At 59.4% G+C, this 23,189-nt stretch overlaps 2 protein-coding genes across 2 annotated transcripts; one reads left to right on the forward strand and one right to left on the reverse strand.

Moving 5' to 3' along the window:
- Nucleotides 1-1,021: 1,021 nt before the first annotated feature.
- On the reverse strand, nt 1,022-15,053 carry NYAP1 (neuronal tyrosine phosphorylated phosphoinositide-3-kinase adaptor 1). The gene is given in 9 exon segments (XM_030299948.1): nt 1,022-2,049; nt 2,625-2,734; nt 2,947-3,162; nt 4,074-4,311; nt 4,313-4,707; nt 4,710-5,591; nt 6,062-6,417; nt 7,981-8,132; nt 14,887-15,053. Coding segments are annotated over 8 exon segments (2,523 nt in total). The 5' UTR covers nt 8,049-8,132; nt 14,887-15,053; the 3' UTR covers nt 1,022-1,791.
- On the forward strand, nt 12,646-23,087 carry TSC22D4 (TSC22 domain family member 4). Its single transcript, XM_030299996.2, has 5 exons — nt 12,646-13,079; nt 13,501-14,534; nt 16,639-16,805; nt 21,963-22,011; nt 22,406-23,087. The coding sequence occupies exons 2-5, from the start codon at nt 13,773-13,775 to the stop codon at nt 22,613-22,615; spliced, it is 1,188 nt and encodes a 395-aa protein (XP_030155856.1). The 5' UTR covers nt 12,646-13,079; nt 13,501-13,772; the 3' UTR covers nt 22,616-23,087.
- Nucleotides 23,088-23,189: the final 102 nt, after the last annotated feature.

Consider the following 23,189-nt stretch of genomic DNA (forward strand, 5'->3'; position numbering starts at 1 on the left):
TTTTTTTTAAAGAAAAAAAAATGTTCATCTTCAGATTGCTTAAAAACATCTCTTGTGCCATCCACCACACTGTTCTGGCTGGTAACAAACCTTTCAGCCTGGATATTAACCATTGCTTCCAATCCAAAATTCTTCCCTCAAAAGAATCTTGCTTTGGTCTGTCAAGGTGCTCATTACCCAATCATAGGAGCTCCAAACTTGGGCTTCAAGGATCCCCCCTTTGGCTCCTTCATTCCCCACCAGGGGCTGTTCTTTCAGCTGCATCTTACAAAATGTCCCTTGCCCTCCATTCTCCCAGACACTTTTTATCCTCTCCCGTGATTGCTTCTTGAGGCTGAGCATCTTGCTTTGATGCCCATCTCTCCGAACCATCTTCATCATGGTTGACTCATTGCCCGTTGCATTATTTACACACATTGCCTGCCCCACCTCCATCTCCTACTCTTCTGCAGATAATCATACTGTGACCTTGGGACGGTCCCTCCTCCCCCTCGCTCATCCAAACCTTACCTGTCCTTTTAGGCTCACTTTCCAGGAAGCCTTAGATTACTCCAGCCACTCCCAGCCCCCTTACTGCTGTAGCACTGTCCGGTGTTGTCTCAGGTGTCTCCTCCCCCTGAGTAGACTATAAGCTGCTTGAGGGCAGGCTTCAGTCTGAATATTCCTTCTGTATGAGTGTATTGCCAAACACATATCAGATGCTGGCTCAGTAAATGCTTGCTGAATCACAGCATGGTGGCATTCCCAAAGACTTACCTCAAACTCCACCTCTCCCTGTTACTTGCCACAGCCACTCACCCCTCCCTGCACCACCTCCAACTCCCACCAACCATGGGGCAAGAGGGAAAAGAAACAGGTGTAAGAAAAGCGGAGCACACTGAAATAGAAGAAGCCAGTTCTAGGATCGTTAGTCTTTTAATATATTATTCTGAAAAGAAAGGAATTAAAAAAAAGTTCCTGACATCTCTTCTGATTTTTTAAAATTTAAATAAATACCCTACCCACCCCCCACCCGCTAAAATGTCCCTCCTTCCCCATCATCCCGCCCATCCCTGGTGCTAGACCCTCACCCCAGAGCTAAATAAAATGCCTGTTTCACAGCAGGCCACACTCACTACCAAATTCTGGCCATTGGTAAGTACTGTAATGAGTCTGCGGCCCTCAGCTCACCGGAGCCCCTCCCTCCCTTCTCTCACTGGGCTCCCCACTCCAGACTGATCCCCAGCTTGGGGGTGGGCGCGGATGGTGGGGCCTTCAGGCATTGGGGAGAGCGCCAACTTGGTTCCCTTTAATTGCCCACCATTGTCTGCTCCCTGCCCAGGAGTAGGTCAGAAGGGCCCAGAATTGCCCTCCCAACTAAAATAAATAATGAAATAAATACCCCCTCCCCACTCCCGGCTCTTATAAAAGAGCCCCTCTACCTCACACTCTAGCCCCGTCCTTCACTTGACCCGCCCTCCTTCCTCCCTTCCCTTCCCTCCTCCCCCACGCTGACTTCTGGCTTGGCCTTTGCCCTCTCAGGAGGAGGAGTCTACCTCGCCCAGCTGGGAGAGCAGCGGAGGCCCTCACTTCCAACCTCAAACAAACCCTCCTCCCCCACATCTCAGGGGGCGCGGCTGGCGCCCCAAGCCCGGTGGGCCTGGCGCACTCCCCGTCTCCGGGGGTTAGGGTGGAAGGCAGGGGTTCTCCCTGGCTTTCTCTCACCTGGTCCTTCAAGTGTCCCTCTTTCAAGGCAAGTCTCTGGCACCCCCGCCCCGCTCCCCAGTCCGGTGCCCCGGCCTCCCGGCCTCCTCAGATGGCAGTGTCCCAGAGGACCGTGTGCTGCCGGCGGCAGGGTGGGGTGCCGGACTTGCGGGGCTCGGGCCCCCGCCGCCAGCTGGGGAGGATGGGCATGCTCTCCTGCTTGCAGAGGCCTCGGTCGGGGCGGTGGCGGGCCTTGATCTCCTTGCACACGCAGCGCTTGCGCTCTATCACCTCCAGCAGCTTGCCATCGCGCTCACGGGCAGGCTGAGGCGGTAGGGGCAGCGGCAGCGGCAGCGCGGGGTGGGTCTGTGCCCCTTCCTCCCGCCGCCGGCCCTCGACGAGGGGAGAAAGGAATAAGGGGGGGGTCAAGGACCTCGGAGTGACCAGGTCCTGTCCCCCACTGCAAAGACCGATGCCTTTCCCCAGAAACAAGTTCTTGTCATGCCCCCCAAGGCCTCTGTCCTCTCCCCTCTAGCTGGGGGTGGGGAGTGGGTGACAGGAACCCAGCCCTTGCACCCTTGGCCTCACAGGGTACCGGCCAGGCTGGGCCTGTCTCACCCTGAGGAATGGGCACCTTTAACAAACTGCAGAATGCATTTTTTGAGTTGGTCCCGCCCCATTCCACCCCAAAGAGACACCTTTTCCTAAATGCACAGAGGCACACAGCAGGCTAGTGGTGGCCCTGCCTGGCTGTCCATCTGATTAATACAGGCTCTTCCCAGGATCACTGCCTCCCCCCCTGCCCCAACTCTCCTCTGAACCCCTATTAGACTGTGCCAGCCCAGGCTGACCTCCTACTTTTCTTTCCATACCCAGGCTTTCTTCTCTACCCGCTCCTTCACAAATAAAAGAAAACCCAACTCCGTCCTCCTCCTCCTCACCTGGCTTGGGGCATCCCTAGGCTGGCTGCAGGGCCGGGGTGTGTGGAGCGCGGCCTGCCGGACTCCAGAGGTGGAGGCGGAGCGCCCCAGGCGGTAGCCTCCCGTGAAGTCTGAGGTGGAAAATGAGAAGTGAGGAGGGGTCGGGGCCTCCAGGTTCCCTTCCCGAAGTTCCCAGAGGGCAGCCCCTTCCAGGCTGCCCAGGACTCAGCAGAGGAGGAAAGGGAATTGACATGTGGTGGTAAAATGGAGGGCCCGGGACATGGACCCAGAGAGATTTCCCCCATCCAGCCCCATCTGTGTCCGGGTGTGGGAAGGGTGTCACCTCCATTGCGGTGGCAGGCAGGAAACGTCTGGCAGGGTATGGGCAGCGCCGTGCGGCTCCCTCCTCGGTCCCCTCCGTGGTGGATCCTGGCCAGCAGGCCCTCTGCCCCCTGACTCCTCACCGGGATCCCTGATGCCATAGGGCCCCTGTCCTCACGCTCCACCTTGCCTGGACCCTCGGCACTGCCGTTCCAGGCCCGGGCACCATCCTCGATCTCTGCTGGGATGACAAGGGGAGCTCAGTGCCTACACATGAGAAGGGTCTTGCTGTCCCCCCAGCAACACACACCATGGCATGCAGGGACCAGAAGTAACTGCCCCTTTGGAAGTCACAGCTGGGAAGGCAGGGACCCTACCTCACACTGCCCAAACACACACACACACACACACACACACACACACAGGACCCCATTACTGCCACTTTCCTTTCCACCCACTGGTACCATCCCTGGGCTGAGAATCAGATATTTGCTCTTGTCAAACCCTTTTCTGTGGTCAAAGGGGACTCCCCTGCCCCAGCTTTAGCCCCAGAGCCCCTCCTATCATTCTGATAGGGCCAGAATGACCACCATCTGAAACAGAGACAGGAGCCCTGGTCTTCCCCAGGAGGGGGAGATCCCAAATCCTGAGCCAGGAAGTGGGAAGGGGGAGGTTGTTGGGGGAAGGGCTGCAAGTGAACTAAGCTCAGCTCCAAGAGGAGGCCTGGCAGAGCATTGCGTTGCCAGGCAACGGTAGGGGCCTCCCTCTCCTCTCCCTCCTGTCTGGATGGGTTGCCATGGCAACAGCTGGGAGGCAGCTGTGTTTAGCCCTTCGTGTGCGCACACTCACAAACACACACCCCTGCAGCCTAGCAAAGGGAAGGGCAGGGAGTAGAGCAGGACCGGGCAGGAGGCTACTCTTGGGGCCAGATTCCAGCCCCTTCCCATTGCAGATCTTCCTTGCCCCTCCAGTGAACATGTGGGGACCCCCTCCTCTCAGTCTCTTGCATGCCCTTATTCTCTGGTCTCCTTGAAAACTTCCCACTTCAGGACAATGGGTTGTGGCTTCCAAATAACCCTTCCAACACTTCCCTGAAATCATCACGGGCATCCCCAGTCCCCCACCCCCAAATTCCTACCCCTCACTCACTGTCCAGCTCTTTTGCCTTCCTCCCTCCATACAGGACCTTCCTCTGTAGAGCCCAGCCTGCCCCAAATGTCGTGGCGCCCATCTCCTCTTCTTCCTCCTCTGGTGTCCCTGCACTGGCGATGACATGGGCGCAGGAGATGCTGGCAAAGGCACCCCCATCGGTCCCTTGCTCCTGAAGCTGGATCTTGACCATGGGGGATGGGGCCCCCATTCCACAGCCCTTATTCAGCACCCCCCCCAGCCTTGAGGCTCTCATAGGCAGGGGGTCTCTTGAGCCCAGCTGCTGCAGCTGGGTAGGTCCAGAGGGGAGTCAGGGGGCCTGCGGTTGGGTCCGGAAGGCTGTGCGGGGAGGCCAGGCAGCCACGATGGTGGAGGACCCCAGCTGCTGCGCCCATGGCCCCGCTGTGGGGGCTGGACTTCCCAGGCACTGGGGGCCTCGAGCTGGTGCACAGCATCCCATGGAGGACTGAGATCTCCTTCTCCGTCTTTGGCTCCCCAGCACCCAGGGGCGGACCAGCTGGCAGGACGGAGTGCGTGGTCACCTTGACCGCCGAGTACACCATGGTGTAAGACACAGCCTTGTCCTTGGGGGGGCCAGGGAGCAGGCGGCTTGGGGCAGGAGGGGCTGCGGGCGCCCTGCCGCCTTGGGGCAGATCATGCTGTGGGAGTTGGGGAGCTCCCGCTCCCCCCGGGGCTGGCCAGAGCCCTGGGGTGGCAACGGTGTTGAGTGGCTCCGGGCCCGGCCTGAGGGTCCCAGCAGCAGCAGGTTGGCAGCAGGAGGCGGAGGCGGCGGGGGAGGCGTCTCCCGCTCCCGGGCAGGCACTTGGGGAGCTGGGGTGGAGCCCGCTGGCTCCTTCGAGTGGCAGAGGACCGGTAGCCTTGAGACCCCATCGCCAGGGGTTCGGGAAGCAGGCTTGGCTTGGGGGAAGGCCAGGAGCGGAGGACGGTGTTGGAGGAGGTTGGGGAAGGGTGGCGGGATTTCACAAGGAGTGGTCTTGGTAGGTGTCCCATCCCTCCGGCTTGGGAGGGCTGAAGCTGGCCGGCGGTGGGTGTGGGGCTGCAGGGCCTGAGGCTGGTGTGGCGAGGAGGTTGCGGTCAATGGAGGGGCCCCATTGGCCCGGCCTTCCCCTGCCTCCTCGGGCAGTGGGTACTTCATCTCCTCGTATATAGCCTCGCTCTCCTCCGAGTCCGAGTCGGCACCAGCTGGAGGGGTCGGGCCTCTGCCCCCAAGAGGGGGCCCAGTCAGGCCCCCTCCACTTCGCCCTCCTCCCCTGAAGACATCCCCCACCATCTCAATGTACACGGGCTCCTCTTCCTGGGCACCCACCTCAGGGTCCCCAGCTACGCAGGACCCCCTACTGAGGCGCTGAAGGGGCAGATTCCCCCCTCGAGGAGAGGGAGCTGGGGGGCAGGACTCATCAAAGGAGACAGAGAGCTGAGTGTTGGGGCTTCGCCTGGGCTTCTGCGGAGGAACCTTCCGGCTGGACTCTCGGCCCTCTGGGGTTGGCTTCTGTGAGCCTGGGCAGAATGGGAAAGAGAAAAATAAACTGGGCTCTTAGTGGGGGAAGGAGATGGGCAGACCCCCTCTCATCTCTTACCCCATCTGCAAGGACATATCTGCCTCTTTATTTCCCCCACGTTCCTCAACTTAAAGCACATAGGTTCCTTTGCTACCAGCCAGCGCTATCATCCTTCCAATGAACTCCCTGGAATCTGCAGCTCCCACCCTAAATTCTGTTCCACCTTCACGTGTCCCTTCCAGGCCACCCCCTCCCCAGGAATGGGCTTTCAGGGAGCTTCCCCTACCCTTGAATGGTTCATCTCAGGCCCTTCCAAAAAGAAACAACCCTCCCCCCACTCCCTCTGAGAATGGAACCTTCCATTTCCTTGGTTCTTCCCTGAATGGACCCTCCCCTGTAGGCCTCTCTTGGCCTGGAATGGATCCTCCCAGCTCCCCCAGCTCCCGGGAAGGGTTGGGGGTATCTCACCTGCTTTCTTGCCTGGGGGCATGTCTGCCCCCGACCCTGCCATGCTGAGCTTGGTGCTAGGATGTCTCCGGGGCTTGGCAGGGGGTCTTCGGGCACTGCTGTCCTCTGTGAGACCCCCACCTCCCCCCCCAGGCCCAGCCCCAACACTGTCCATGCTGCCCACTGAATGGCAAGAGAGTGAGCGTGGGGCCATGGCGCTGCGGCAGGGGTGGGGGGTGTGCTCCTGGGAGGCTGGCATTGTCATGAAGCCCATCCTGAGGGAGCGGCGCAGCGAGGCGATGTCCCGCACGCGGACCCCAGGCCCTGGGCCGGCCCCGGGCCCTGCGGAGCCTGCAGGGGCCACCTCCTTACTGGAGCTGGAGAGAGAAAGATGGAACAAAGGTTGGGCCTCAGGCCTGGGCCTCCCCCTCCTCTACCCTAAGAGGGGTGTGCAACCCTGTGGCCTCCAAGGAGGAGGAGGAGGAGGAGGAGGAGGAGCCTCGAGGAGAAGGAAGAGGAGGAAGGGGCCTGGGGTGGGGATGGAAGGCTGCCCGAAGGTCCAGGGCACTAAACTAGAAACGTCAGGCAGAATCCCTAGGCTTTAAAAAAGACAAGGAGATTGGGGAAGAGAGGTGAGCAGGGATGAGAGAAGGGATGAGTATGTGTGCAGAGGAGTATCGCTGGAGCTGTGTGATCCCAGCCTGGGCATATCTGGCACACGGCACTCGTGTGGACGGCTTCATGCACAGGTAGAGAGATGCACACGCAGGCAGCACAGCCCTGTCTGGCACATACACCTGCCATCACGGCCCTGCTCCTCCCAGGCTCAGGCTGGCCCACACCTGGTCTCTGGCCTCCCGTCACGTCCAGCTACCACGGCCTGTGCTCCCACACCACCCCGCGCCTCCATTCCCAGATGAGGGCCGCACAGCCGCATCGGCCTCCCCCTGCTGATCCTTTTCCTCCCTTCCCCTCTCTCTTCCTCTCCCTCGGTGCTGTCCTTTCTGTCAACCTCCCAGGCTCACCCCCATTCCCTTTCACTGTCCCTGAGCTTCTGTGTGAGTGAAGGGAGGGGCGGCTGGCAGGGAAAAGGGGAGAGCCACTGTGGGGTGGGCTCTCATTAAGGCCCTGTCTACTAACCCTTCATTAGGGAGAGATCACTGTAGTCATAGCTCTGATTAATCTAATTAACAAAAAGAATTAAACTCCACAGTTTCAAGGAGGGAGAAGGGAGCAGGGAGGTGGCTCTGACTCAGGCTCCAAGAGGCTGTGCAGTCAATGGGAATGAAGAGAGAGGGGAGCGAGAGCGGAGAGGCCAGGATCCAGGTCCCTGGGAGGGCAAGGAGAGAGGGCAAGCAGGGAGAGGTCCCCAGCCCTGGCTCTTCTGCAGGACCCAGCCTTCACGTCTCCCACCACACACACACACACACACACACACACACACACACACACACACAAAACCCTGTCGCTTGGCCCCCTCATCTCCCCCAGCAGAGGAGGCTGGGAGGGGGGCAAATGGATCTTCTCTGGTGCCCCTCAAATGACTCAGTCCCTGGACCATGAGGGTAGCAGGGTCTGCCCCTACCAAGGTCAGGTGACAGGGGTGCCTGGAGCCAGCCCCACATTGACAGAAAGGAGACTACAGGCCAGAGGTGAGTCAGGAAGGGGTGACTCGGGCCTCCAGGGGTGGGGAAGAGCCAACAGGGTGCTCCTGAGCCAGAAGCCCCCCATGAGGCCAGGACGAGGGCTGGAGCCAGGAGCCAGGAGCAGGGTGGGGACAGGGTGTATGCAATGCCAGCAATTCTGTACTGAGCATAGACTCTAAGACCAGACTCATGACGAGGCTGTTGGAGCCAGGAAGGGCACAGGGATGTGGTCCAGCCACCGGGGAAGCAGAGGTGTGGGACAGCCCAGAGGGCAATCTGGGACCGCAGCCTTACCTCCTCTTGGCCTCCTCCTCCTTGTGCTGCCTCCACTCCAGCTTGGTTTTTCGGTAGAGGAGGTTCATGTCGTGGGGCAGGAGGTGGGGGCTGGGGGGCCCTGCTCAGCGCCACCAGGCCCGGGGGGCGGCCCTCCCTGGGTCCCGGATCCACTTGGTGGAGATGAGAAGGAAAAAAAGGAAGATGTGGGGTGGGTGGGGGCCAGGAATGAATGAGAGAGAGAGAGAGAGAGAGAGAGAGAGAGAGAGAGGGAGAGAGAGAAGCGGAGATGTGACTTGGGTCCTCAGAGAGTGGAAAACAGATGGAAGCACAGAAAACCCAACACTGCCTCTAGGACCCGTAGACAGACAGACATAGGAGGACATGTGTACACAGAGTCACACACCCTGACAAAGATGTCCAGAGCCACAAACACACATTCTGGAGAGATCAGCTCGACACAGATTCCCATCCTGTAAATACATCCTGATCTACCACACAGACAGGCCCCACAAATGCACAGCAACCCCACAGCCACACAAACACACATTCAGACACACAAACCACCAGGCCACAGAACCCATATCTACAAACAGAGGACCAGACACATAGATCGGCATGGGTAAACACAACCTAGCATCAGGCAGACACATACAGACATAAACACCCCCGACACACCCACAGCACACAGAGACCTCCAGACACACACAGATCGGCTACACAGAACTGGACATACCTACAGACAAGGAGTTATACTGGGGCCTATTTGCGTACATCGCACCCCACAGGGGAAGGGGGGACAGTCTGAATCCCCACCCCGTCTTGGGCCCCGAGGCAGGGGGTGTCATGAGGGCAGGGTGGGGATGCTGGGGAAGGGGTGGGGGCACTCCAAGTTGGGTATCTACAATACTACCCAAACATCTATTTCCATTCCCTGCGGGCAGGTCCCCCTTCCGGTCCTCTTCCTGGGCCCGGGCCTCGGTCCACCCCTATTCCTGCAACCCTGGCCCCTCGGTGACCGTCTCCACCTCTCTCCATGATGGCCCAAATCACCTTCTTCCTCCTCCAGGATCTGGGAGGCTCCCGGCTTCCCTCTTCCAGTCCCTGCCCTCAATCCCACCCGCGGGGTCTCTAGTCTGGCCCCACAGCTACCTTCTGAGCTGCGGCCTCCATACCTGCTTTGGTTTCCCTCCCCCCAAACACACTCTCCTTTTCACCGTCGGCCTCACCTCTCCTCCTAGGCGCCCCTCCTCACTGCCGTCCTCTCCCTTCCCTGTTTGTTCCAAACCTGGCGGCTTCATTCCCCTCTCCATCCAAGGGCCCCAGGTTCCCGGGCACCCCTCCCCTTCCCCTTGTCCTGCTACCCTGGGTTTCTCCGTCTCTCGCCCCGCCAATCCTCACTACTCCCTGTCCCCCCATCAAACCTCCCCGCACCAAGGATCCCCAATTTCCACATCACCGTACCTGGCCTGCCGGGCGCCGGCCCCCCCATGCCGGGCTCCGCCCGGAGCAGGAGGAGGGAGGAGGAGAGACAGAGAGAGACCGGGGGGAGCCGAGCTGGGCCCTGCCGCAGAGACAGCCCCGCCTCCGGGTCCGCCCCCAGACCCGCCCCCGGCCCCAAACCCACCCTTCCACACCCTCCAAGGACGGAGTGGGAGCGGCCGCGCCGCGCTGCGCCGCCAGGCTGGGGTGGGAGGCACGGGGGACGCCGAGCCCGCGGAGCCTGCGGGGGGGGGGGGGGACTTGGAGAAAGGGCGCGGGGGACCTGGCGCCGGCCCGCCCCCGCTTTGAGGCGTCCGCTCTTCGTCGCCCCTCTGCCCCTGCACGGCTGGGCGGTGTTTGGTTCGGTGTCCAAAGCCCCGGCGGAGCAAAGTGGGGCGCAGCGCGTAGCGGCGCCCCCCGGTGGCAGCCCGGGTCCTGCACCCCCGCGCGTACCCCGTGCGCGCTCGGCGCTTCCCGGGTGCGCACCCCGCGTGGGGCCGGGGCGAGGCTGCGGCTGCGGGGCCCTGAGTGCAGTGGGGTGACGAGGCCGGCAGGGGGTGCCGCTTTCCAGGCCGAGGGGCTCGGAGAGTAGCGAGCCCGACCCTCCGAGTCTCTGCCCAGCAGGGGGCGGGCTCCCTTGGCTGCACCCCATCTTCCTGCCGCCCCCCCCCCCCCAGGTGCGGGGAGGGCACCGGAGCTGACTCGCCTATCCCTGAAGACTCCCGGGCGCCCGGACCTCGTTTCACCGCCTGAGCTCAAAGGCTTACTCCAGTCCGCCCCCGGAGCCCAAATCATCCTTCCCCAGTAACTTTTGACTCGGCAGCGGCGCCCGCCAGGTCCTGGGTGCCCCAGGGGTCGACCTTTGACTGGGACCACCGTAGCAACGGTCCGGGTGCGGACGAGGCGGCCGTTCAGGGTCGCGAGCTCGCGCCCACTTCCTCAGTCCCCCATCATATTTCTCTTCAGCTCGGAGAAATCCTCCCTCGGAAATCCCTTTGCCACACATTAGCTGCAAGAAGACCTGGGTTCTACCCCTAAGTGGCTGAAAAAGGGACCCCCGAAAGATATCCACCCCTAATTTCCGGAACCTGTGCACGTTACCTTATATGGCAGATCTTTGCAGATGTGCTGTGTGGCTTTGGGCAAATCACACAACCTCTCTGAAAGATGCCTCATCTCATATTTACCTCCATAAAGTTGTTGGGGCAGCAAAAGAATACAAGGAGATTTGTAAGTCGTAAAATACATTAAAGGGGTATTATTGTCCCCCCCCCCAAAAAGGTAACCCATTAAAATACATAACAGCCCTTTCACATTTACACCTTAGTGTGAACGAATTTTTATGTATTCATGCAATAAACACTTGGCGCCGGGACCAGCAATGTCCCAGGGCCTGTAGACGCGGAGGAGTCCAAGTTGAGGCTGAGTGTCTGAGTTGGTAGGACCGGGAGCGTCCAAAGATAAATTTCGAATAGTTTGCAGCGAGTCAGCGCTGAAGGAAGGAGGATCTGGGGGCGGAGCAGCAGGGAGGTGTTCTGAATATTGCCAAAGGGGAGAGAGTTGAGGAGTGGGGGGTTTGTGTGGGCGGCTGCTTCCTGGACCTCAGGACTTGGGAGGACCTGGGACCTGGCTGTGGTAGCTATTGTTACCATGGAGGGATAGAGGCAGAGTGCAGATGCATTTTAATAAAGAAATACAGAATAAATATATAAACGTGGAGGCAGGAGGCATTATTTTTTTCCCCTAACCCTGAAGAGTGGTTAAAATTTTCCATGAGCTAAAGCTGAAGAAGAAGGGGATGTGTCAGCCAGTCCTGGTCTCCATGCCATCAAATACTAGCTCCGAGGCCTAGGGCAGATAACCGAATGCCTAGGAGCCCCAGTTACCTCGGCAGAAACACTGGAGCTAAACCCTGCAGCTTAGCCTCATGTTTTGAAAATCCATGAGATAACTATGTAAAGCCGACCAATACGAGGAATTTTTAATGTGCTCAAGAATAGTTCTATTTGACCAAAATGAATCAGAATCCATTTCCTAATGAGCCCAAGAGTGAAGGCAGTTGTGGCCTTTAGACACTGCTTTTGCTCAGATGGTTGATTGAGGGTGCCAAAAAAGAGAAAATGGCCGTTGGGGGCTTATTTTTTCACACCTAGCACTCAGTAAACCCTTCAAGCCTGTGTGAGGATTCTCCATGGCGAAGGAGGGAGGGGATGGGAGAGGTGGGGTGCTTTAGGCCCCCTGGGTTTGTCTTCAGGTGCATCTGTGTGGGTGGCTGTGTGTGCATACACACACATGTACATGTGACCACGGTTGGAGAGAAAGTGCAAGTCCAAGTGGGCACCTTTCTGAGCACATCTTTGTTTCTCCATGTGAGGGCCAGACAAGGGCATACCTGGGTGTCCAGAATGTCCCAGCTGCACCACTGACAGCCTTTCTGAACCTACGGTCTCAATATCCACATCCAAAAAGAGGAATACTGCGGTGCCTGGGGTTTGGTTCAAATACTCCAGCACAATGCAACAAAAGATATTGGGAGTATAGATGAACCAAGGTTGGTTGCGAGTTGATCATTGTGGAAATTGCATGATGGGTACCTGGGACTTTATCACATTCTCTCTACTTGGGGGCATGTTTGCAGATTGTCATAATAATCCACTTTTTAAAATAAGGACAGAGAAGGGTAACGGGACCTTCCTCATACCGTTACTGTAGAAACCAGTAAAGATACACTAACAGCTGCAGCAGCACCCAAACACTGACTGGGTGCTCATGGGGTGGCACCCAGTAGAGTCCCGGGTAAATTCCTTCCCACTCTTCTGTGGATCGGTAGGCCAATGGCAGCAAGTGCCTACAAGTAAGGGAATCCCTGGCCTACCCGCAAGGTCCTCCCCTTTCTCTCCGCCCTCCGCAGCCCCTCCCTCCGAGGAAGCGCTGGGCTACGGCCCAGCAGGTGTGGGGTTAAGCCGGTTCTGGGGGCCCCGGGAGCAGCCGCCGCCGCCGCCGCCGCCGCCGCAGCAGCAGCAGCAACTCCACCAGCAGCGGTGCTGGCAGGCCTGGCCCCGGGCCAGCTGGCCAGGAGCCCCAGGAGGCAGTGAGGGCGGAGGAAGGGGAGGAAGAGGGGAAGGAGGAGGAGGAGGAGGAGGAGGAGGAGAGGAGCAGTCAGCAGGCCCGAGGAGGCAGGACTTCCTGGTGTGGGGGTTGTCAACAGCCCAGAAAGAGAAAGGCAGAGAGACAGAACCGAGAGGAGCCGAGAAGCGAAGAGAGACCCAGCCGTGCCACGCGGAGGAGTTTTGGGAGACCCACTCGCCCCAACCACCCAGGCGGCTCCACCTGGAGGATCGGGGGCGGGGGGCGGGGGGGCAGAGCCGCCTCTTCCCGCACCGGTCTGGAGACCCTTGGGGCTTCAGAGGCCGCGCCTGGGTTCCACCAAGGAGGCGGGGGATCCTTCTTTTCCGGAGAGCAAACTTTTTACTGAGATGCCTTGTGGGGCAAAGTGCGGTCCCCGAAGAGAACTGGACAGCCTCTGATTCCCGCCTGCGCCCCCCGCGCTGCTGGGGCCAAGAGGCCCCAGGGGAAGGACAACCCGACATCTTAGGCGGCCGGGACCCCCGGCCCAGCTCGGTGGCCGAGGCCGAGAGGTATGGCTCTGGGCTGGGCGGGGCGCTGGGGCAGCGGGGCAGGGCCTGCCCCAGGGATGGGGGAGCTGGGGTGCGGGGGCCCGGACACCCGGCAGAGGCCTCTCAGCGGCGGGGCCAGGCTGAAAAACTGCTTCACCCCTGCTCAACCAAGGCCCTGGAGCCCCCCGCCCTCGGGTAACTGGGTCTTGCGAGTTTGAATCCCAGGGAAGAAATGCCCAACTTTGGGTCTGGGCTGCCTCTTCCTACTCTGTGGGACGGCTGGGATCTCCTGGTCTCTTTCGTCTCTGTCTCTTTGTCTCTGGGTCTCTGGCGGTTTCCCCTTCCTCCCCCATTCTGCTCCCCAGAGAGGAAGCCCCAGAGGTGGCCTGCCCACTGCTTTCTCACAGTCTCTCTCTCTCTCTCTCTCTCTCTCTTTTTCCAGTTTGCAAACTCAGCTCTGGAGTTGGGCAGCGCCAGCGGCAGGAAAAACCTGCCCCTGCCCCCACCTCCTGCCGCCTCCCCTGCCCTGTGCTCCCTTCACCAACCCAGCACCCCCAGTTCCTGCAGGGCCCTCCGGCCATGTCGGACCCAGATGTCCCCAGGGGCCCTGATGCCCCCGCCATGTGGCCCCCCTGTTCCAGGGGTGCCTGAGCCCCTTCGAGGAGCCCCAGCTGCACCCCCGCCCACCTTGGCTGAGTCCTAGCCCCAGGGACCATGAGTGGGGGCAAGAAGAAGAGTAGTTTCCAAATCACCAGCGTCACCACGGACTATGAGGGCCCAGGGAGCCCAGGGGGTTCTGAGCCCCCTGCCTTGCCCACCCCCACTGGGCCCCCACCCCGCCTGCCTAATGGGGAGCCCAACCCCGAGCAGGGGGGCAAGAGCACCCCCCGGAATGGCTCCCCACCGCCTGGGGCCCCTGCCTCCCGTTTCCGGGTGGTAAAGCTGCCCCACGGCCTGGGAGAGCCTTACCGCCGAGGCCGTTGGACGTGTGTGGATGTTTACGAGAGAGACCTGGAGCCCCCAGGCTTTGGCCGGCTCCTGGAGGGAATTCGAGGGGCCTCAGGAGGCACTGGGGGCAGATCTCTGGATTCCAGGTTGGAGCTGGCCAGCTTGGGCCTGGGTGCCCCAACTCCACAGCCAGGCCTGTCTCAGGGCCCCACCTCCTGGCTCCGTCCGCCCCCCACCTCCCCTGGACCTCAGGCCCGCTCCTTAACCGGGGGGCTGGGCCAGCTGGCAATGCCTGGCAAGGCCAAGGTGGAGACACCCCCACTGTCAGCCTCCCCACCCCAGCAGCGCCCCCCAGAGCCCCGGACTGGGGATAGCGCGGGCCCATCCCGGGCTGCCACGCCCCTGCCATCCCTGAGGGTGGAAGCGGAGGCTGGGGGCTCAGCAACAGGGACCCCTCCCCTGTCCCGGTCTAAGGATGGAGCCCTGCGGCTGAGGATGGAGTTGGTCGCTCCAGAGGAGATGGGGCAGGTAAGGGCTGGGTTCTGGGGTGGGGGAGACACCTGAGGGGTGGTGCTTGCCCATCTCAGCCTGGGTCCCTAGCCTGGGCCTTCCTGCCTCCACCTCCATGCCACCCTCTCCCCACCTGTCTGTCCCATCAGGTAGCCTCTCTTTTCTCTTCCTGCCCTTTCCCTGGGAAGCCCATCCTTCTCCCCACACAGCCTTTCTTTTCTTTCTCAGGCTCCTTCTTCCCCTACATTCTGCACCTTCTTTCTTTCTCTTTAGCCTTTAATTTGTTACCTTTGGCCCAGGTCTCCGTTTCCTAATAGCCCAGTCCTGTCTCTCCATCACAGAGATGTGGCCTCCTCACTTTGGCCCTTACCTTCTGTCTTGGTTTCACCCCTTCTGGCTTCAGGCATTGAGGGTGGAGGTCCTAGGTGGGGCTGGGTGCTTGGGCCTCTGGGAGCTGCCGAGGTTGGCAGGGAGGGGTAGAAAGTGGTCGTCCCACTGTCTCCCTGGCTGATTTGTGTGTCTTGGGACCCTGCATCTAGGCCTCTCCACGACTGATAACTGGGGGTGGCCACTGGGGAATGGGAGAAAAGCAGGAAGCAGCCCAGAGAGAGTTAAATCCTTTGCTCTTTCTGCTTCCTGTCTCCAAAAGAGGAACAAGTCTGGGCTGGGGGGCAGGATGCTTGGGTCCCTGGGGTGGGGGTGGGCAGCCAGGGGTGTGGGGGATGGATGTGTCTGTCCTGAAGGAGAAAATAACACCTTGGACTGCAGAAGAAAAGGCAGGGAGTGTGAGAATGAGAACTTTTCCCCCTTCCTGGCCTTGGGCACAAACCACAGTATAAAAATAACCTGGGACTGGATGTCTGGGCCCTGTCAGGACCGGTCAGGACCGGCTCCCCCACCCCCTCCTGGCCTCAAGCTCACATCTCTCATGCTGCGCCCCCTACTTTTCTTGAGTCAGTTCTTACTCCAGGGGAGAAGATGCTGTTTCCTTTACTGGTCCCTGTCCCCATGCTGTTACAAAGCAAGTCCCCTTTGCCCCAGTCCCTCTGTCATTAAGCCCTGGCCAAGCTTCCCTTGGACCTGCAGACCCTGCCCGTCTGTCCTTAGTGCCCCCAGACCCCTCTCCTCAACCCACATCCTGTGTGCACGTGCCCCGAAGTCTGGCTCCCCTCTCTCAGGAGAGAGGCTGGGAGGAGGGCGGGGGGACACAACCTGGGCCCCCTTCCTCTGCTGTGTCCTTCTAACCACTCTGGACTCTCTGTTCTTGGCTTTTCCGAGAAGCAGGGGCCTCCTGGGGCCTCACAGAGGCGTCTTGTTCCTGTGGCCCCCGCCCTTTTGCAGCCACCCCCAGCGCCTGTTGGGCTGTGTGGGTCCATGCCCAGGCTCCACCTCCCCCCCCATCTCCGCAACCTAACCGCTCCCCCCACCCCCAGGGCCCAGTGCAGGAGCAGAACCTCACCTGAATCTGAGAAGTTTGAGAGTAGAGACTAGAAAAGATGGGGGGGGGGGGGGGAGGACCAGTTTCTGAGGATTCATTCATTCTACAAATAGTTATTGAACAAACTATAAGCTCTACCCTCTAGAGCTTACCTTTTAGTAGCAGGGAGGCAAAAATACTTTAATTTCAGATACTATTAGGTGCTATAAAAAAACAAACAAACAAAAAAACACACATAGAACAGTTCAGTGGAATTCACTAGACCAGTGATGGGGAACTGCCTCTCTGAGGAAGTGACATTTGAGTTGCTTTAGTAAGTCAGATGACAGAAGGCCCAGACACTCTCCGACTAGCCTCTGATTGGGGGGTCCTGGTTCAGCTGGTGGAAGGGTACTGGAGTGCCTGCCAGACCCCCTCTCTAGTACTCTAGTACCCCGTGAGCCACTTTTTGGAAGCTGCTCACACCCAGTCTTAGGGATGCACACTGTTTCCCTTGCCTCTGGTACCTGCCTAATGCCTCCACCAGACCTGGGCGCGAGAGAAGGGCTTTGGGTCAGGACTCCTGGGTCCTCGGAAGAGAACGGATGTATGTGGGGAGAGATGAGGAAGACTACTAGGCACGCTGTAAGGTGGCCGGTTCTTTTCTTGCGCTTGATGTGATGATTCCTACCTCTCTGCCTCCAGGTGCCCCCACTCGACTCTCGCCCCGGCTCCCCAGCCCTTTACTTGTTCCCCGATGCCAGTCTGGTTCACAAGTCTCCAGACCCCTTTGGAGCAGCAGCAGCCCAGAGCCTCAGCCTGGCCCGCTCCATGCTGGCCATCAGTGGCCACCTGGACAGCGATGATGATAGGTAGGTGGGCTCTGGATCTCCACCCAGCACCTGGGCCAACTGCATGAAACTGCCTGGTAGGTGTCCTTCCCCCAAGTTGAACTTGGAGAGGACCTCTTCAACAGTGAAACCTGGCCTGGGCACAACCACTGGGCAAAGTTGATTTGGGACCCACTCCCTCTCTGTGGAGAGAGCTGGGTGGGACTCCCTGGCTTAGGATTGTCAAATCATAGACTTTTTTTTAGAGTTTGAAGGGAGTCATTGTTGTCAAATTCCAGAGCTCTTGCAGATTTAGCGATCATTTGGCCAACCCTAAGAATTTACTGGCAAGTGCGCTGGAGAGGCAAATAGGGAGTGGGTCTCCTCCGGGTTCCCACCTCCTTCTCCCTACCGAGGAGAATGGAACGCCAGCCTTTGGAGGTAACATCCTTAGACACTGTGTACACTACTTTAGGATCCTAGGACTTCTAGTGCCAAGAAAGCACGTCCCTGAGGTTCTGCTCTCTGTGCTCGGAACACCAGGAGGGCTGAGTCCTCCCTGCAGCCACCAAGCCAGAATCTGGAGAGGATGGCTGTGGGGCACAGGGGAGGCACAGGAGAGCAGGATCTGCAGGAGTCTGCCCTTCAGGGGAGAATGTGCGTTCAGTTTGGCGGCACGGTGGGCAGAACTTCCTGTTTCGAGGGCCAGGTTTCAACATAGGAATGTCAGCAAGCTGAAAAGGGAGGAACGAAATTGCGAGTCAGATAGGCACGCAGCTCCCTTCTGGCTGGGGACTGATAGAAAGGCTGGGGAGTCACCACTTTTATTTTGGAGGGAGGAGTGGGACTTCCTGTTTGAGGCTCTGGGGGGAGGAGGGACTTCCTGTTTGGAAGGAAATAAGGGGTGGGGCTTAGCCTTGAGTTTTATGGGTGATGGGGAGACCTATTCTAGAAGGGAGTCTCTCCTGCCTGCTTGTGTCTTTCATGGCGCCACCCCACCCCGAATCAGGGACTAAGTCTCACCAAAGAAAAGGGCTTGTGGCCTTGGGGAGAGGCGGGAGGCAGAGAGGAAAGAGAAGGGGTGGCCAGGAGCCAGTGGGATGGAGGGCGAGGGGCCTGGTGGTGGCTCCTCCAGAGTGAGGGACACAGTGGGGCAGGGCATTGCTGCTTCTGGGCTCCCCCGCTCTCAGGAATGTATGAGGTGAGGTGTGAGGTTGGCCAGGGCCGGGGAGTCACCTGCCCCCATGGCTGCTATTCTCAGAGCTTCCCACCCTTATTCCCTCCCACTGGGAGGTTCCCTGGCATGAGGGCTCCCTGTCCCTCCCCACCCATGTTGATTTCAGAACCAACCTCCTACTTCTCCTTCTTAGAGGGCTCTGCCTCCAGGAGCCTCCTCAGCTCTATTCTTTTGGCTTGTCCCCTCCCTCCCTCCCTCCCTCCCTCCCTCCCTCTGTCCCACTCCCTCCCCACACCCCAGTCTGACCGGTCAGGCACCCAGGCTTCACTTTATCCTGCTCCACTCCAAGCCTCTGGGGCTCTGGCCCAGCCCAGCCCCTCTCCTGCCCCACCCTGCTGGGCCAGTAGGATTGGGTTGGGCCATTCCCCTTGGCCCCTGGGGTGAGCCATGTGGCCCCCACCTCACCTCTCTGGTGTGCCCAGAGCTGGCAGGAGAACAGGGTCTGAGTGGCATGGAACCTCCCTTTCAAAGAGAAAGTGGGCTGGGGAGTTGAGTGCCTGGATCTCAGATGGGGAATGGGGGGTGCCTGCCAATCTCAGAATCTGGGGATGGGAGAACAGAGGGTGCCTGGTGAATTCAGACCGCTCATGTACTGCTGGGTGGCAAGAACCATGTGTCCACAACAGGGCCTGGCAGTTGGAAGGTACTTGAATAAGTGGATAGATGGATAAATAGTTGGGTGGATGAGGGAATGTGTGGGTAGATGGCCAGCATGGGGATTCCAGGCATTATAGGGAATGAATCCCAGGGACTTGGGAAAGAAAAAGTACATTTATTTATCTAGTGCCTCCGTTGGGTCAGGTGCTACCTCTCACCTCACTAAAGCAACCCCATGATTCCCACTTTCCAGATGAAGAAACTGAGACTCAGAGAAGAAAGGTTTTAGAAACCTGCTCAAGGTCACCGAGCTAGTAAGTGACAGGACTGCATTCGGAGCCTGGGTCTGACCCCAAAGCCACATTCTCCACTCTCCTACTGGGATGCCTATGTCCCAAGAGAAGAGGAGGAGGCAGCCCTCTCTAGGATGCCCTTTCTCTCCAGGACAGAGGCAGGGACAGCTCTCCCAAGCTGGGCAAGGAGCCAACCCCCCTGCACCCCCCCCCCCCACACTCTGGCCTGGCCCCACCCCAAAGGCACCACAGATCCGGGAGGGAGTATAGAGAGGGCAGCCGGATGCCACTTCGTTGGCCTCAGGCCCATCCCCTGCGGGCTCCTCCGAACATAGCTAGGGAGTAGAGCTGGCCCTTGTCCCCAGAATCAGAACCTTTCCACCTCTTCCAGGTGTCCCGCTTCTTCATCTGGTCCTCATTTTGAGGATGTTTCATTTGACCTTCAAAAAGGAAGACCAGCCTCTAGGGCTGTCCTTGCCCCAAGACCCAAGGGTCCCACAGAGCCAGAGTCCCCAGTTGTGCATACCATGCATGCACAACCCCAGGGGGCGCCACTCACATTTGAAATCACTGTCGTCAAAACTTGGAAGTCATGTGAGTTTTCTGAAAGATGGCACTAAGTGTCTTGAAAAGGGGGGCATTTTGTTCTAATTCACACAGTCGCCTTTTGGGTTTGTGGTGGGGGCTGATCCCACCCAGCTAACTTCAAGCTTCCTGGTCCTGGCCCTGCCCAGGGATTCCGGCACAGTGCCTGCAGCTTGCTTGCTCTGGGCGCTCTCAAGGGGAGCGTTTGGGTTGCCGGCCAGAGTCCTGGTCCCTTGAAGTATTAACGTTAGAATGTGACAGTGGAAAGTGCTGTCAAAAATTCTCCGGCACTTAGGCAAACAGGAGATAGTCATCTATCAGCCAACAAATGTTTATTGTTGTATTATTCCTTTATTTCTGGCAAGAACAAACAACTTACTTGGCATCTTTACCTGGGTGTCCGCCAAGCAAGGCCAGTGTTCCTATTCCTGTGAATCTTCCCCTCTTTGGTCTCTGTGTGTCTTGTGTGTACTGGGGAGGGGGGCAGGGGGCGGTGACCTGTGGTGGCCCAGGCTCCACCCAGGTGTCTCAGATTGAAATAGCTTGAAAATTGCCATGGCTCTCCAGCTGGCTGGCTCACCCTCCACTCTTAAACTTGTCCTGTCCCCCCAACCCCAGGAGTCCCTGGTGTCCTTCGCCCATCCCACCCTGTCCTGCTCTCTCAGGCCCCGTCACCCCCTTGGTTACTCCACCTGTCAGCGCCTTCTGCACCCAGAGCTTGGACAGGAAATGGAAAATTCCCAGCTCCCTTGTGCTCCCTTCCTGGCTGCAGGGCCTCATCCAAGGGTCACCTTGAATTGAGTGCTAATTCCCCCCACAGGGAAGCGAGTTGGAACCGACCATCAGGAGAAAGGGCTTGCAACCGGAGCACAGGAGTGCAGGATGCCGCATGTTGAGATCACCCACTCTGAGGGGGGCAAAGCTGAGGGCTGGAGGACAGGATCATGGGTGATCCTGCAGCACAAGGGGGGGCGGGCCTGGGTGTAGAGGTGGCCCCAGGGCTGAGGTGGCTGAGGGAGAGGTTGGTCAGGTGCGGGTCATGAGCTAGGGCATGAAGCAGGAGGCTGAGACCCAAGTGGTGACAAGAGGGAGACTTGGGGGATAGGGCGAGGCCGAAAGACTTGTGCAGACTCTTGGCCTCCCTTGGCCTCAGAGGGGCAAGACTTGCTTGAGGGATCCTGAGGCCGGCCCTGGAACCGTTCGGCCAGGCCTGAGTCGACCTCTGGTGGCCACTTAACAAACTGCAGCCAGGCCTGCTCCCCAGGGCCTTCAAAACCCTTGCTCCAATTCTCCATGTCCCATCTCCAGCCTCACTTTCCCACCTCCCCTCAAGTCTTTGTTCCCTCCAAGACCCCAGACCCGAGACCCCGGTTCCAGATCCATAGGCTGTGCTTGTTTATCAGGGCTCTGTTTTCATTGCTTTGGTAACCTTTCCATTCTTCTCCCTCAGAAGACCTTCTGGCCAGGCCCCAGGGTCACCCATGATGTGGGCTTTGTGTCTGGGGCAGGGGGTGCTTACAAGTCCAAGGAAGATGACAAGTTAATCCGAAACACCACACCACCCACCCCCATCCCAGCAGAGTGGAGCTGAGGGCTTGAGGGAGACCAGTGTTAGTTCAGAGGGGATGGGATGGGTGGAGAAGTGGGGACGTCTCCCTAGGCCAGGCTGTCCCTCACCCTTCACACCCCTCTCTGACCCAAGCCTCAGGCCCCAGAGTCCCTCCCCCGACCCAGCCCACCAGCTGACTTCCCTCAGCCTGCCCCCTTCCCTCTGCTCTGGGATTGGTGCCAGGGTGAGAAGGGGACATTGGCACTGACCGTGTCTGGGAATTCCCGCCCACCATGGAGGTTGGTGGGAGGGGGTCCCCGTGTCCCTGAGGAGCCAATAGCAGCCAGGCTTTGCCCTGGGGGGCGGTGTATATCTTTCAGACCAGCACCCCCTAGGCACTGTCTCCTTTCCGCCTGCCTGGCACCAGCCAGACCCCGCTCTGCCCCGGGGGGCTCTGAGCCCCCCAGGCAGTCCATCTGATACAGCCCTCTCCCTCTGGGGGTTGCCTAAAGCCCTTTCCCTTGGGAATGGCCCAGCCAGGCATCTCTGTCAAGTCCCTGGTGTCATCGTATGAGACCCGAGTGGTGGGGATGGCTCCAGGGCCTCCCCGGAAAAGGGGCTGTGTCTCCTCTCCTTGCTCTCCTCGGGGAGCATCCCCCATCCGAGGGGCATCTGCACCCCCACCTCACCGGGGCCTGGGGGGGCCTGGACAGCGGCCCTCACCCCGCCGGGGGATGGACAAAACCCTCCTCTCCCTGATTCTCTACTGTCACAGGTACAGACAGGGGTGTGGGTGGGAGGCTGCAGTGAATGGGGCTTGTGGAGGAGGCCAGAGCCTGCTCTGAGAAGGACCCAGAGGGCAGCTGGCTGCGGTGTCCAGACACCTGGTTTGGCACCTGCTCTTCCCCCTCACCTCTCATCTCCCTGTGTCTCCCCAGCGGCTCCGGAAGCCTGGTTGGCATTGACAACAAGATCGAACAAGCCATGGTAAGAGAAGCCATCTTGGTCCCAGGTGGTCCCAGCTCATGTCCTGCTGCCCCTCCTCTGCTGTCCTCATTAGGGAATACTAACTCCCAGCTCCTCATCTGACTCCCAGCTGGGTTCCCTTGGGTTCTTCACCCCCTCCTGTCTCCACCTGAACTCCTGATTTCCCTTGGTCTCTGACCCAGCCCCCATCTCTGTCTTTAAGCCCTAACTTTGTCTCTGTCCCCTCTTTCCGCTCCATGCCCCCCGCCTTCCCCACCGCTTCCCTGCTTTGCTGCTTCTCCTGTGGTCCTTCATCATTTGGGAGCAGGGGCATCTCTCACACCCAGACCCTGGAGGCACTGGGCAGTTGGGGTGGCCTGGGACCCCTGACCCTTTGCCTGTCCCGGGCCCCCAGGACTTGGTGAAGTCCCACCTCATGTTTGCGGTCCGGGAGGAGGTGGAGGTGCTGAAGGAGCAGATCCGAGACCTGGCCGAGCGGAATGCCGCGCTGGAGCAGGAGAATGGACTGCTGCGTGCCCTGGCCAGCCCCGAGCAGCTGGCCCAGCTGCCTTCCTCGGGGGTCCCGCGGCTTGGGCCCCCTGCGCCCAATGGGCCCTCCGTCTGAGCCTCCCTTCCCTCACAATGTGCCTTTGGGGGCTCCCACAGCTGCCAGGCCTTGTGCCAGCTGCCTGCCCCCTCTTCCTATGCAGCTTTAATGCCTCCTGATCCCTGGGGATGGGAGTTGAAGGCTCAGAATTGGCCTGTCCCCGCCCCCCACAACTCTTCCTCAATCTCCCCCTAGTGCCCAGGGACTGAGCTGCGGCATCTCCAGGCCTTGAAGGAGGAGGGAGGGCTTCAGGATGGGGTGTTAGATGGAGCCCTCCTCCCTCCCGAGGTGTCAGTGTTCTGGGACCCCTGGCAGTAGATGGCTGGGGGCGTTGGAGTCTCCCTGGCAGACACCCCATCCCCACCTCATTCCCTCAAAGTACCCCCTCTCCTCTGCCCAGGGGAGGGAATATGGACAGTCTGCGAGTTCTGGGATTCAGGTTGTTATTAAAATAATAATTATAATTAAAAAAAATCCGAAGAAACTTGAATCTGGAGGTTGGCATCTCGTTGCTTGTGTCCAGATGGGGCCTGCAGTGGCATTTCCACTCGTGGGGGAAAGACTGAGGCTGTGGGCTCCCTTAGAGATCTTG

Source organism: Lynx canadensis, chromosome E3 (genome assembly GCF_007474595.2).
Source record: "Lynx canadensis isolate LIC74 chromosome E3, mLynCan4.pri.v2, whole genome shotgun sequence".
Taxonomy (NCBI): Eukaryota; Metazoa; Chordata; class Mammalia; order Carnivora; family Felidae; genus Lynx; species Lynx canadensis.